The 15,383-nt window shown below is 36.4% G+C and overlaps 1 protein-coding gene and 1 pseudogene across 6 annotated transcripts in view; one reads left to right on the top strand and one right to left on the bottom strand.

The window, feature by feature from the left end:
- The window catches only part of LIN9 (lin-9 DREAM MuvB core complex component), a 42,420-nt gene that overhangs the window by 9,418 nt on the left and 17,619 nt on the right, over positions 1-15,383 (bottom strand). For all 6 annotated transcript variants that reach the window (XM_045817477.1, XM_045817454.1, XM_045817458.1 and 3 more), the window contains 7 exons: positions 15,189-15,322; positions 13,866-13,991; positions 9,013-9,170; positions 6,605-6,738; positions 4,896-5,015; positions 4,171-4,272; positions 1,006-1,086 (listed from right to left, as the gene is read on the bottom strand). In XM_045817477.1, the coding sequence (XP_045673433.1) occupies positions 1,006-1,086; positions 4,171-4,272; positions 4,896-5,015; positions 6,605-6,738; positions 9,013-9,170; positions 13,866-13,991; positions 15,189-15,322 (855 nt within the window). The remainder of the gene's footprint in view (positions 1-1,005; positions 1,087-4,170; positions 4,273-4,895; positions 5,016-6,604; positions 6,739-9,012; positions 9,171-13,865; positions 13,992-15,188; positions 15,323-15,383) is intronic.
- On the top strand, positions 4,406-4,667 carry LOC123831885 (annotated as a pseudogene).

Below are 15,383 nucleotides of genomic sequence, written 5' to 3'. Positions count from 1 at the left end.
TAGGGACCAAGAAGCCTGTTCTGGTACCTTTGCATAGCAGTATGATCTTAGACTAAAATCTCTTGACATTTTTGGTCTTCAGTTTCCAATTCCATAAAATGATGGATTTGAATTAGATAATTCAGACTTTAAAATTCTACAACCCTAAAAGAGAACTGCTCCTCATTTAGTTATGCATCTACTTGTCCAGCCACCCCTGTACCATCCCCTCCCAGAGCTGACTGATGTTACAACTCCCTATTCCTGCACACATGACAGATGTTGGTGGTCAGCTGTAACACTCCGCCCCTCCCCCCCCCCATACTTCCATGCAGTCATTTTCCCTCCACTGGAGACGGTGTGGTACTGGAGATGAACTCTATTCACCATCCTAAAAATCCATGAGCAAGTTATGACTTTCAACATAGTTCAACCTAAAATCTATATTAATTAAACCTATTATTAATCAATGTCATCCCAGTAAGTTCAATAAAAAATAAGACAAAACAAAACACCAAAAAAAAGTTCAAAAACTTTCTTGGCATTTTCTACATAAAAATAAACAACTCGGATAAATCTCTCTTATGAATAAAACTGTCATATTTCTGGACTGATTAGGCTAATAAAGTAGGATACACAGTGTCCAAATAACCTGAAGATGCCAACTTATGTGTTTCCTGACTTATTTATTCTGCATCACTTTTAACAACCTCTGTTAACAGGACTTCCCTAGTTAGAGGCACCAACGCTAGGGATTCTACACTCGCGCGAACTGTCAAAGAACCCGGTACACCCAGGAACCCTATGCCACTGCACGGGCAAGGGCACAGCGAGGGGCGGCTAGTGCACTGTACTGAACTGCTCACCCACTTACCGTGTGTTCAGTGGGACAGGAGATAGTGCCATCAAATGAGGATTTAAAAATAACATTTATTTCAAGGTGTTCTTCCATACAATATTTAAAAATCTTTAGATATAGAAGCCCCCACCATTTTAAAATTTGACAAGCAAAAAGAAACACCTTACCAATTTTTCTGCATCTGTGTTCATTTCCCTTAATTTCTTGATATGTTCCTTTTTAATCATGAGAATTTTTGATAATCTCGTCTATAGAGGAAGAAGAGATGTTTTAGAACAAATACAGACATTTACGTATATCAGACATCAAATTTCCAACTTTTCACTAAGACATTTTAGCAGTAGATTTTCATGTTTCAATATAGAAATAGCATAGACCTTTTATTTTATTAGTCTGATTGGCTGACAAGAAGATATGTAAAATCCACTATTCATATCCACCAATATGAGTTCATATTGATACTTTTTAAAAAAGTAACCTCTGTTAGAGAATGCTAGTGACTAAAATCATTATTTTATAAACTGAAAAACAAAGAAAGAGTCAAACATTTATTCTGCCTTTTCTATACAAACTAAACCATTAGGTAACCAAATAACAGATTAGGGGAAACCTTTCTTTATAGAATTCTTTCAGTTAACAGTGAAGGGTCGATAGAATGAGAATAGCATCATTTTACAATCCTAATAAATGATGGACCTAGGACTGATCAACAGTGCCAGCTAACATGATATTAAAAAAGAAAATAATATGTCTCCTATCACAATATATAACCATCTATAAAACCAGTCACATAAAAACACGTAAACCAGCCAAATAACCCAAATCTCATCAAAACTACATATCCAATGAGCAATTTACAAAAAATACAAAAAACAGAAGAACATGCTGAATGATACCACAAGGATTCTGCAAAATCCAGACTATGTGAGACTCTATGGGCAAATAATCCAGTTTCTTTAACAAATAAATTGTATGGGGAAACAGAGCATCCAATATTTAAGGGGAAATGAAAAATTTAACTGCTAACAGGATATCTGATACTATTAAGACATTTTTGTTAACTTTTTAGATGTGACAATGGTATATTATATATTAGTTATATTTCTTTAAAAAATAAGAGCCCTTATCTCTTTGAGATACATAATAAAATATTTACAGATAAATGATACGCTGTCTAGTATTCGCTCCCAAACAACACAAAGGGAGAAAGTAGGTGGGGGTAAAGATGAAATAGGACTGGTCAGGAGTTTTTTTGGTTTTTGTTTTTAATCTATTTTTATTGAATTTAGCCAGAAGTTGTTAATAATGGCTATAGACAATAATGGATACATAAAAGCACATTATATAATTCTGTCTGCTTTTAGGTTCTTTAAATTTTTGACACAAAAATTTCTTAAAAGTTGGCCTGGTGATATACGTTACATACTTGTTCACACAGACCTGTATTTACTGCTCAGCAGGTCCAGCGCCCTGGACAGCTCTCCCTTCTCTGAGTTACCAAGTTTTTACGGAAATTTGTGTGACTTTTTTTTGGCGTTGGAAGCAGTAAAAGATGGAATGAAGGCAACAGTCTCTCTCTCCCCTCTTTTGTTTGTTTTAGCTTTGTATTGCTTATTTGTTTTTGATAGAAAATCACTGTTTCCTTTTAATTATTTTCAAAACTAAGTTCTCTATAACAAAGCGGGTAGATGTTTTTAGATTCTTCCAAATCTCTAACCCCAGGAATAAAAAGTTCTCTCAAAAAGAAAATTCACTGTAAACTATGAATTATGAAATTTGCAAAAATATTGTAACGCTTGTTTTGTTATAAGAAAAGTATTAGAAACAGAAAAAATAAAAACATATCCATCTACTTATCCATGTACTTCAAAGCTTAATATTTACAAGACCAAACCTGAGTTTCATAAAACCTTACATACTACACAAGACAAAAGGCCTTTTATTTTTACCTCTCAGATAGTTTAAAATAATAATGGGAATGATTACATGATTTAACTAGGCTTAACATGTAGATTATGAAGTTAAGAAATAAAGCACTGAAATCAAATATCTAAGCATCAGTAAAAGTATCAACACTTTAGCCCTGGCTGGTATAGCTCAGTGGATTGAGAGTGGGCCCGGGAACCAAAGGGTCACCAGATTGATTCCCCATCAGGGCACACGCCTGGGTTGTGGGCCAGGTCCCCAGTAGGGGGACATGTGGGAAGCAACCACACATTGATGTTTCTCTCCCTTTCTTTCTCCTTCCTTTCCCTCTCTCTAAAAATAAAAAAATAAAATTTTAAAAAATACATATCAATACTTTAGACCAGTGGTACTCGGTTTCTGGCTCCCCCTGCTGGTGAATCTCAATCTCTCAATCTCTCTTCTCTCTCTCTCCGCTTTGTTTTCACTTTCACTATTTAAAGAAAGCATGCCTTTAAATAACAAGTGAACAAGGGTTCTGTTTGTGAAAAGCATAACCTTTGGCTCTTTTCATAATTTAAAATTTTTATATGAAAATATCTTATTTACCTTTGGGAGCCAAAAGGCAAAATAAAATTCTATATTGCAAGGAAATTTAACAACACATGACAGAAATACAAAATAGTATATATGTGCACACAAATGGCAAGACTTCTCCTCAAAATAACATCAACTGCAAAAGGTGACACTGAGTATTTGAATGGACCATGCTATATAACATAACACATGTAAACTTTTTATTTATAAAGACTGTCCCAAGCCGAAGTATTTTTTCTTCTCTTTTTTTCTTTTCAATCAAACATTAGACCATGATTCAAGCTAAGTAATTCAACCTAATTTTCAAAACAAATGACTCATTACATTCTTAAGAGTCAGGCTATTCAGGAAAACTGTTCTGTATAATAATCCTACACTTGTTTCAATTTAGGCTTAGATCTCTCAGTGAACAGCTATCTCTAGTCTCAGAACGTTCCTCCTAACCAAAGAGCTAGCCAACACATCGCAGCTGTTCAGATGACTGATAATGGCAAAATGCATTGAGATGACTGAATAAAAGCTTCATACTTATACAAGTTAGTAACAGCTTACCATTCACAGTTTCACAGGGCACAGGCTAGAATGTGAGAGTCCTTAACCTAACAAAACAATAAGAATCAAACCCAACTAAAGCCTAACAGACCTCAAAGTCTATTTTGGCTGTTATAACTTTTATTTTTAAGCTTTGATGGAAATAACAAAGTTCTTAAAACCAATACAATGATTAAAAAATATTTAAATATTAGGTCCTAGGAAAACTTTCAACTTCAATAACACAAAAGACATTGAGTTTTTTAACGAACAGTCAAGACATTCAGAAAAATTCTTACCACTTGGATAAGGAATTCTACTGGAAAGCCACCCAAGGTTTCGGTGTCAGAGCCCGCAATTTTACTTTTCCAAGGTGACTGCCCTAACAAAGGGTCATTATCCTGTAGGTACAAGCAGGAATCATTTAACCATGGGCTGTTCAAAAGGAAGTATCTGATATTTAGGTGAAGAGTAAATTCTACTATAATTAATATTATAGTAAAAATCCACTTTTTCCAGCAGTGATGACCTCCCCATGACAACACGCCTCTCGCAAAGGACCTTACTCATCCCTCTCCAGGAGAGGAGAAGAGGAAACACAAGAAGCAGAGCCGGGTGCAGAGCCCCAGTTCCTGCTTCCGGGACGTGCAATGCCCAGGATGCTGTAAAGTCACCACCGTCTTTGGCCACGCACAGACGGTCGTTTGTGCGCTGGCTGCCCCACTGGCCTCTGCCGGCTGCAGGAGGAGAAGCAAGGCCTGCAAAAGGATGCTCCCTCAGAAGGAGGCAGCACTAAAAGTGCCCTGAATCCAGGCGAGTGGGGAACCACCCCAATAAACACATTTTGGATACAAAATATAAAACTAAAAATCCTACCAAAAAATTTCCAGAGTTGAGGCAACTATTATTTTATTTAAAATCTCAAAGTAATGTGGGTACTCCCTGAAGTTGCTGTAATAGATGTAGACATAGTTTACATTAATAATAAGCATTTAAATTGCTGATGACATTTTAAAAACGTTACCGTGCTTGGTGCCGGGAGAAGAGGAGTATAATGTAACCGTGGTGGAGTCATTAAAAACCGAGAAGGCCGCTGTTTTTGTCCAAAGGCAGCAATTGGCATTGTCTCATGAGGCTCATTACTCTTTGGGAAAAAAGAAAAGTCCACAAGGCTTGTAGAACTTGCCAATCAGTACATATTTCTGCATGTTATACATGAGCTCACACGCTACGATTTATCAGAGGATATATTATTCTACAAAGATCAAAGGGCTAGAACTTAAGTCAGAGTATGAAAATACTATTTTGCTACCAAAAGACTGAACACATAAAACAAGAGAATTAAGAAAAGAAAAAGACAAAAAGACGGTAACAGAGGATCAAAGATGAGTATGGAATATTAAAGTGTTCTGTGGCCACCCTCGGTTGTCTGTGTGTTAAAGACTATCTCAATATCACCTCCTATAAGAGAGGAATATCACCTCCTGGCCAGAGAGGAATACTTGGGTGATCTCATAAAAGGAATTACATTGATGAAACAGAAAGCAATTTTCCTTTTTTAAAAAAGATTTTATTTTATTTATTTTTTTGAGAAAGGTGAAGGGAGGGAGAAAGAGAGGGAGAGAAACATCTTGCCTCTTGCGCGCCCCTAGCTGAGGACCTGGCCCGCAGCGCAGGCACGCGCCGTGACTCACTGAGCCACACTGGTCAGGACCAATTGTTCTTTTTTTGAAAAGGGAGGTTGAAAGATTTCATCCTTTAATGCAAAAACTTAAGGTTGTGTACTTTGATCTATATTTAGTCCAAATGGTCTTTCTCTCATATTTGTTCTCTAGAAATTATGTTTGATAAGGAAACCCTCACAATAAACAGAGTTATAGTTTTTAAAAAGTTCATATCAGAAAGGAAGATTCTTCTACTTTTGCACTAAGCAGATAAAGAAATTTTGATTTTTAATTTTAAGCTCATACACCTTAAAAATCAAGTTTATAACAAAGAAATGAAAAGGGGAACAAAGGGGGAACAGTTTAATTTTCACAATGCTTAGAGGCAAACAATTCTGTTATAATAAGTTCATTATTCATTTTTTCAAAACTTTGTTAGACTGCATAGATTTATTCCTAAAATTATTTTAACTCATTAGAAAGGTGTATAATTTTCATGACTTTGCTAAATCAGCCATGATCATGAAATAATGGCCCTGTAGTTTAATGGACTGCAAAGAAATTCAAGAGATCTGAATTCTAGTCTCACAGTCCGGAAACCAGCTCCACAGCCTGGCTACATTACTTACAGTAATTTGTAATTACCAATGTCTCTGTATCCTACCCTATGTAATTTTGGGGATAAAACAGGAGAACAAATGTTGAAGTGCAAGATGTTACTTCATACTTTAAAAATCATTTTGCAGGAGAACTATAACAAAACAGCCAGAATGAAAATGTTCTGTAGCTCACTCCCCAAGACCATGTATAGTCAGGAGTGATCAGTTCCGTCACCCTCAGGTGCTACTGGTGAAGGTACAACAGAGAAATGCTCGATTCTCAAAACTGTGGACGACTCAAGTATAGTTCTGCTCCAGGGGTCCAGTGGGCAGGAGCTGGAACCCCTGAGGATCTTCTCCTCTGTGACCTGAAATCTTGATTCTATCATATAACACAATCTCTATGAAAATTCTATATAACGTATTTAATATGCATAATATACATATACAAACATATATGAAATACTTACGAGAACTTCATAGTCAGGGATAGTGTGGGTTCCAAGCCCCGCCCTATCAAAAGTCACTCGGTAAGTGGCGTTGTAAGTATCCACGGCAGCTATCTGCCCAGTGAACAGGCCATCGTGAACTCCACGTAATCGTGCTGAGAAAATAACCAAAAAAGGCATGACGTTTGGAAGTTACAAAGAACTCTCAGTTATAAAACTGCTCCAAACATCTAATTTAAACTGTAGAAAGTACAGTATTGTTGTCTATTATAGCTTCAAAAAACAGTGCACACTTTATTTTCAGTTCAGAGAAAAAAAAATTTTTAAACAAAAAACAAAACTATAAATGATGATCCCTATTTTGATATATGAAATCACATATCTACCAAACTTAAAAGAAAGTATTTTTAAATCACTGCTTCAAATTCTGAATTGCAAAAAGAAAAAGTCAACCAAAGAACTTTGGTCATCATGCTAATGAGTGCCCGAGACTGCCCTCCTTGGGAAGGCCTGACTGCAGGGGTGGCGTCTGGGAACTGGACTCCCAGAGCATTCCCCTACTGATAAGGGCGGTTCCCTGGGCCTAGACTGTTTGCGAAAGTGACGTGATTTATGCTGCATACCTGCTTTCCTTCAGAAGTCTGGAGTTCCAGTGTGTGCTAGCACGGGTGCCTACACGAGCAGCCCCCAGTAGAAACCTTGGGGACTGAATCTCTAACAGGTTATTTGGGCAGACAACACCTCAAGTGTATTACTACTTTTGCTGGAGGTATTGAGCAAGTTGTGTGTGACACTACAGGAAGGGGATTTTTGGAAGCTTGAACTAGCTTCCTCTGAGCTTTTGCTCTGCACACCTGTTCCCTTTGCTAATTTTGCTCTGTATCATTCTCTGTAATAACCAAGGCCATGAGTGCTGAGCTTTCTGAATCTTCCTAGTGAATCGCCAAACTTGGGGGCCCTTACACAGATGAATTTTTATGTCACTATTATTTAAACACAGTCTGAAATAACATCAGGAAAATCCAAGAAAACACCCAGCATGAGTGAAAAACATAAGAATAGCATTTAAGGCATAAAACTAGACAAAGTGACACATTTTATATGGATAAAAAAGTAAAATACACAATACCGTTATAAAAGAATACAAATATTTTATGTAAAGCTGTTTAAAAGAATCAATTGATTAAAAAACTACAATTATAGGAGGCTAAAATATTCTGTCTTTGACAGATCAGTTAAGGGAAAGGTAAACAGGTACACAGAAGATATAAATAATAAAGTTGAATAAACAAACATAAATACAGAAAAAGACTTCGGTTATATGGCAGTATGAACAGGTTTTCAATTCTTCTTGTGAAAGACAAGTATAAACCTGTACAAGATCGTCACACACAACCATTTGCAGAGAACACTTAAGACAAGCTCAGTGTTGAAAACCCGCCGGAGCTGCAGGTCAGGGGAAGGCAGCGGCCTTTCTGCACGAGGCTACTCACACCCCAGCACCACCACCCACTCGGCTGGTAAAAGGGTTTTATGAGTGTAAAAGCTGGTCATGCAAACCAGCAGCGCTGCTGCAACAGGGGTAGATTACATGGGGACCAGTAGGTAAAAACCTGTGACTTCGCCAGTTTAGAGTGATGAACTCAATCAGGAAAGAAAAAGAAAAACTCACAGCTTCCGTAAGCCCACGGGGCAGGCCTGGCTGTGCTGAACGGCAGAACAGCCAAAAACGTAACAGGGAGATCCCGGAAACCAGAAAGCCGTGAAGGGGCTGACATAAGCGCCCCATAAATCCCTGGCTGAGAACACTACGTGGGAGGGTGGGGGATACCTGAGAAAGTCCGGTCGAAAGGGAAAGCTAAGGCTTCCTTTCCTCCAGAAAACATTCCCTGATTAACCATTTCTCAAAACCTTTCAGAACAACTACTAACCTACCCACTCACATAAAACCGTGCTATTTCTTGTACCACGTAAGTTGCAGTTTTAGTTTACCAAATTCTTTAAGATTAACTTAAACTTGGCTTTGGCGGTGCTTTCTATCCATGTTATAACTGAAGCGAATATACAGAACCACATCTATAAATTGACAAAATTTATACCCTTATAAAATTTTGAGTAAACTACCAAGTGAATAATTTAGTTTTATTGAATCATCAGAAATGGACTATTTCTAGACCCAGGGATCATAAGAACAATGGTGTTTATGCACTACCCAGAAGAGACTGCTTAGAAAAGGAAAAAAAAAAAAGAATAATTTAAAACTCTGAAATTTAAACGATTCACAGATGAAGACACAGTCATCTCTACAGTAAGTATATTGCTGTAGAACGATAGTTTAAGCTTTCTAAATTTAAAAGCCGCTTCTCTAATAAAGGTTATTTTGGAGAAAAATCACAAGTCAAAATATTAACAAGCGTATTTCCACTAACCCGTAACTTTGGTTCCAATAACCAGGGGCAAAGGAATCTCATCTGGGAGGTCCTTGAACTGTGAAAGGTCCGCGACTTTCTTTTGTTGTAAGAGCCGGATTTTCTGCCGCTTCTGTTTCAGTGCTGATCTCTCTTCCTCAAAAAATGCAGAAGAACACCTAGAATAAATTATGAAAATAAAATAAAACAACTATCCTACACAAAAACTTGACATCAGACCCTGCATCTCACTGTTCTCTTTCTTCCTCTCATTCTTCTGAGTACTGTATTTAAGAACAAATTCTTAGAAATAATTGTTTCCTTTCAAAATAAGTTACTCTTACATCTTTTAAAACACAGGGCCTTGCAAAACTCAAAGGTATATAAGCAAGTCTAGACTATTCCTTCCTGCGAAGCAGGAGGACTTGTTTACATCCTTGACAAAACTGGAGCTGGATGCCAGTTCTTATCTAAGGACAAGGTTCAGTTCTAATATTCTGTTCAGAAAAGCATGGTATTTCCTGCCACCCAGTGAGCGTACCGACATAGGAACTGAAGATGAGACTTGCCACTGTGTAAACTTTTAAACATTCCTCCTGCCTTGAAGAGTGAATACTGAATTTACTCTTTAGGGTCTGTGTGTCTTCTGGTTTCAAATTCTGGGACGAACCAAAGGTATTTAAACATAGGTTTCATACCACAAAGTACATACCTATGAAACCATTGTCGCAGTCACGATAATGAAACTGAAGACACCAGCTTTCCCTAGAAGCTTCCCTGTGCCGCTCTATTTCCCCTTCGTGGCATTCCTTACACTTCTCTGCTCCTACTTACCAAGCAACCTCCGAGCTGCTTTCTGTCATTATCACTTCTAGCTTCTAAACTTTTATATACATGGAGTAATCTGCAATGTACTCTCTTGCCAGGCTTCTTTCATCCAGCCCAGTTATTCTAAGATTCATTCATGTTGTCATGCGTCAGTCCACTCCTTTTTACTGGAAAACAGTGTTCCACTCTACGCTGCATCACACACTGGTTACCCATTCACCTGTTGGTGCATGTTTGGGTTGTTTCCAGTTTGGGGTTATTACAAGAATGTCGATACGAATATTTTTGTATAGGTTTTTATATAATCATATACTTTACTTTCTCTAAAGTGAATACCTAGGAATAAAATGGTTAAGTCAAATGATCAGTGTATGTTTAACCTTTTAAGAAGCCAAAGAAGCCAAATATCACCAAAGAAGATACACAGATGGCAAACAAGCATATGAAGAGATGTTCCACACCATACGTCATTACGGAAGTGCAGATAAAATGAGACACCACTACACCCCTATTAGAATGGCCAAAATCTGAAACACTGACACCACCAAACGCTGGTGAGGGTGTGGAGCAATGGAAACTCTCATTCTTTGCAGGTGGGAATGTAAAATGGTACAGCCACTTTGAAAGACAGTTTGGTGGTTTCTTGTAAAATGAAACATATTCTTACCATATGACCCAGCAATCACATTCCTTGGTATTTATATAAATGAGCTAAATAGTTATGTCCATACTAAAATCTGCAGGATGTCTACAGTAGCTTTATTTCTAATGATCAAAACTTGGAAACAACTGAGATGTCCTTCGGTACGTGAATGGTACATCTTAATAATTAAATACTGCTCAGTGCCAAGAGAATGTGCTATCAAGCCACAGAGAGGGACAGAGTGACCTTAAATACGTGTCACTAAGTCAAAGAAGCCAATCTGAAAAGACTACACGCTGCATAATTCCAACACGTGACACCTGCAAATGCAAGACTACAGAGGACAAAGCGACGGGTGGTTGCCAGGAGCTGGATGGAGGAGGGAGGGTGAGTAGGTGCGGCACAGCGGATCTGCAGGGCAGTGACCGTGCTCTGGGTGACACCATAACGGTGGATAATACGTCATTACATATTCGTCAAAAACAACAGAACACACAACCCCAAGAAGGCACCCTAAGGTGAACTGTGGACTCTGGGTGATTACGGACCCCCGAGGCGGAGGGCGCTGGTAACTGAGGAGAGTATGCGTGCGTGGAGGCAAGGGCGTAGGTGGGAAATCTCTGTACCTTCCTCTCCATTTTGTTGTGAACCTAAATCTGCTCTAAAAAAATTAAGTCCTAAGGAAAAAAAAAAGGAAAAGAATAAAGAAACTGTTGAACAGTTTTCCAAAGTGGCTGTGCCACTTCCTGCCCCTGTGAGCAGTGTGCGAGAGACACCTTACCCCCTGCCTCACCAACGCTTACCATGCTGAGCCTCAGACATTTTTGGTATTTGAGGGACCATATTTTAATTAATCATTCCCCTATTAATGGACATTTAGGTCGTTGCCAATCTTTTGCTACTACAAACAGTATTGTAATAAATAAATTTGTACATGTAATTTTACCCATGTACAAGTTTTCTGTGATATAATTTGACAGAAGTACTAGGTCAAGGGGTACGGAAACTTGTAAATTCAGTAGATGTTACCAAATTGCCCTCCACAGAGATCATACAAATTTAAATTCTCGCCAGAAAGAGGGACTATTTCATCACACCATTGCCAACCCAACAACATATTAAAGCTTTGTGAACTTTGTCAATCTGAGAGTTAGAGAACAGTATGTGAGCATACTTTGTATTTCTCATCATGAGTAGGACTGAACTCCTTTTATATGTTTAGAAGAGCCATTTTTTTCTTTACTATAAACTGTTTATAATCCTTTTTATTATGGGCTACTTGACTTTTGTTGTTGATTCATAGTCGTTCTTTACACATTAGGGAATTAGCTCTTTGTGATAAATGTTGTAAATATTTCAACTTCATTTATGGATTTTTGGGGAGAACAAAGCAAAATGTCCTTATTTTTATAAAGTAAAATTTATTGATATTTTCTTTCATGGTTCCTAGCATTGGAGCCTGTTAGAAGGAACTTTTCCAATTCAAAATTAAGCAAAACTCTCCTTTAGGTTTCATTTTTAAAATATTTAACTCTTTGATCCTTGTCCAATTTTTCCTGGTATAAGGTGTGAGGTATGAAACCAACTTATTTCTTCTCTAGATGGCTACACAGTGACCTCCATATGCATTAAGTAAATAATTTGACCCCCTTCTCCCCCATGTATCTGAGATTCAACAGCAGTTATCATGTACCAAATCCCCACAGGCATCTGTGATTCCATCTGGACTTTCTCTCCTTTTCAATTCATCTTCCTATTCGTGCACCACTACCACACTATTTTAATTATGAGTACTTTATCATCAATTTTCATATCTGATAAATGTAATTTTCCTTCACTACTTTGCTTCTTCAGAATTTTTCCTGGATTTTCCTGCTTGATTTCTCTTCTTCTAAATGTGAATTTTAGAACTGATTCATCCAGTTAAAAAAAAAAAAAGGTGTACCGATATTTTTATTAGGACTGATTTTAATTTAGAGATTAACTTAGGATTTTGAGTCTTCATATTTCCGTATCTGTATCCTACCCATTTTCTGTTAAGTTCCTTCCTTAACAGAAAATGGGCAGGATACAGATATTTCATCTTTTTTTTTTAAAAAAAAAAGATATTTCATCTTTTAAAAAAAAAAAAAGATATTTCATCTTTTTTTTTTAAAGAATATTTTGAAAAGTTTATTGTATCAATGATTTGTACTGTACCTGGACTTCATCAGAACAGAAAAACTACAAACTTCTGTTGAAAATAAAGACTTTAACTGTTAGTTAGTCTTAATAAAGTAGAGAACTATAAGATTAAGCAGTGTTACGGTAAGATAATTGAGGAAAAACTAACAAGAGAAATACAATGACAGTCTTACACAAGCTGCAGGTGTATAACAAACAGCACAATGAACTAACCAATATCCCATTCGGATGGACAGTTAGAAACAACGTAACTCAACTTGCGGAAACATGTGAGTCACAGCAAAGCCTCCCCAAACTGCCTGAAGTAAGTACCAAAGACCATAAATTACCAGTATGGAACACACTAGCGTATCACATATCGATTTTGTTATTGTAAATGAGGGAAATATTAAAAACATTACCAGTAAGATCATCTCTTTTTTCATTTAAGTGTCTTTTTAATTTTATTTTTCAAGCAATCATGCTTAAACACAAAGGATAAAACAAAATTTGCCAGTTCAACTAAATTTCACACTTGCATTTCATCACTATCTCCAGAAATCATTAAAACTGACTTCCATTTCTACTTGTACAAGTAACTAATTTCTAGACCTTCCTTGAATTTTCCCACTATTTAAAATTAAAAAAAAAAAAATCTTACACATGCTTTTTACTGGGCAAGTAGACATAATATGAGAACTAATGATCTAATTCTTCTAATATATTTCAAGATTCCACTAAAAAGTACTAGAAGGTTGTATAATGTGTTAGAAAGCAGGAAAACACTGGAAAAGGAAGTCACATGAAAAGTAATTCTCAGAAAGTAACATATTACATAGACTCACTTGATTACTGTTTTTATATAAATTAAAATATGCATTTGTGTGAAGGCTCTTGTGATAGTTTCACAAAAGATAATAACAATGTACATATAACCTTATAGCTTCATTAAATACTTTTTGGTGCATTCCTAAATATTTTTTGAAACACAGTGGAGTATATTTACATGTAACAAAATTATATTCAAAGCCTATGATGTGAACAAAATTGAAATTGTACACTTAATTATAAGATATGTAAATTTAAAAAGCTCTTAAAGTTGCTTACTAGAATATATTTAACATATAATTAATCATTCTGAAAACTTATATTTTAGTACTAGTCCTCTTAAAGATAAAAAATCAATGTAGTAATGATACTATCAACTTATTGATTTTATTTTAAACAAAAAGATTATTACCTCCGTGGTTTTCCCATAAGCCGCCTGATTTTTCCCCATTCTACTCTTGTTAATTTTCTCGTTTTCAAATTAGGAAAAGATTCCTTTAGACACACACAGAAATCATTATCGCCTTCAAAGAGTGGTCTATAAAATACAAATGGCATTTTAATGGTTAATATACAATGTGATACTTGAGACATAAAATTAAAAATATGCATTTCAATTTTCAATGTCTAATTGCAAAATGCCAAACTTTCCCTTCTACCCAAAACATAAACACAATAGGTACATATTCAAAATGCTAAAGCTAAATTAAATCATGGCATACATGAAACAAATAATATGTAAAAGTTACTCAAGAAATACTATCTGTGCTTGAGATGTCCAGGAGACACTGACTTTTGTTAAATTTCCCATGGGAGTCTGTCCTCTGTGGGGGTCACCCTGGCACTGGCGTTGCACCTGGTAAGGATAAACAATGTCGGCTACGAAGCACCTGTCCCAAAGGTAACACCATCGTCAAGGAGTCCTCTTTGAGATTCAAGTAGTTTTAGAAAACTAGAGAACTCCAGGGAGTTAGATTAGGAATTCCAGAACTCCTATCATGCTAGGACACCCCCAGAGCTTGCTTATACTCCTGTGGAAAATCTGTGGACAAAAATAAAACAATTCTATTCACGAGTTTGGGTAACCAGGAACCAGTAATAATACACAAGGGTCTTGGACTTAAAAATGAACATTCATGAGATTCACAAGCTTCGAGCAGGCAATTACTCTGGAAAGCAGAGAGGGGAGATGAAGGTAAGTAGCCCGCAAAGCAAGTGTTGAGAGCTGGCATGGATTAGATTAGGATGGACAAGAAATCAGGATTTTTCTTCCGTAAATTCTGTTGAATAGATCTCACTCAAATTTCTTAATGTTTTATTTAAACATTTATGTGTAACTAAAGTACATAAGTACTACAACATGAGAAAGAGTATCCTAAAAATCTTATTGGATCAGCTATTTCTCTACTATCATACTAGCACTTAAGATCTCAAGATTTATAAAACAAGTTCCCTTCACTGCAAATAATGGTGCTGTGTTTCACAATCTTTGTAAATTATGTAGAAATTATACTTTCATTTTATTTTTCACTAAAATGTACAATAACTTCTTCAAAAGAGGAAAAGGGGAAGAAAACTAAGAAATGGAAAGGGATCAAACAACAATGAGGAATAGAGAAAGGAATTTAGAACCGAATAGGATCAAAATGGACCTAGAGAAAAGGTTGTAGCTTATGTTTGAAAAACTTAAATCTTTCGTTCAAGTAATACTCATGCCACAAGCCATGATACATACTTATCGATGTTGGAGTAGAACCACTCATATATGCACCATTTATGTGCTTTGGGAAGCTTGAGTAGGTTACGTAATCGAAAACCAATCTTCTGTGAGGCTTTCTTATCTGGTGTTGACATTGTTGCTGTAAATTTCTGTACAATAAAAAAACAAAGATTAATTATAGTTCCATTAAGTGAAAAAGATTATCTATAA

This window comes from Phyllostomus hastatus, unplaced genomic scaffold, assembly GCF_019186645.2.
Source record: "Phyllostomus hastatus isolate PE091 unplaced genomic scaffold, TTU_PhHast_1.1 phas_contig_148, whole genome shotgun sequence".
NCBI classification, from domain to species: domain Eukaryota; kingdom Metazoa; phylum Chordata; class Mammalia; order Chiroptera; family Phyllostomidae; genus Phyllostomus; species Phyllostomus hastatus.
This window is presented reverse-complemented; position numbering and strand designations above follow the sequence as displayed.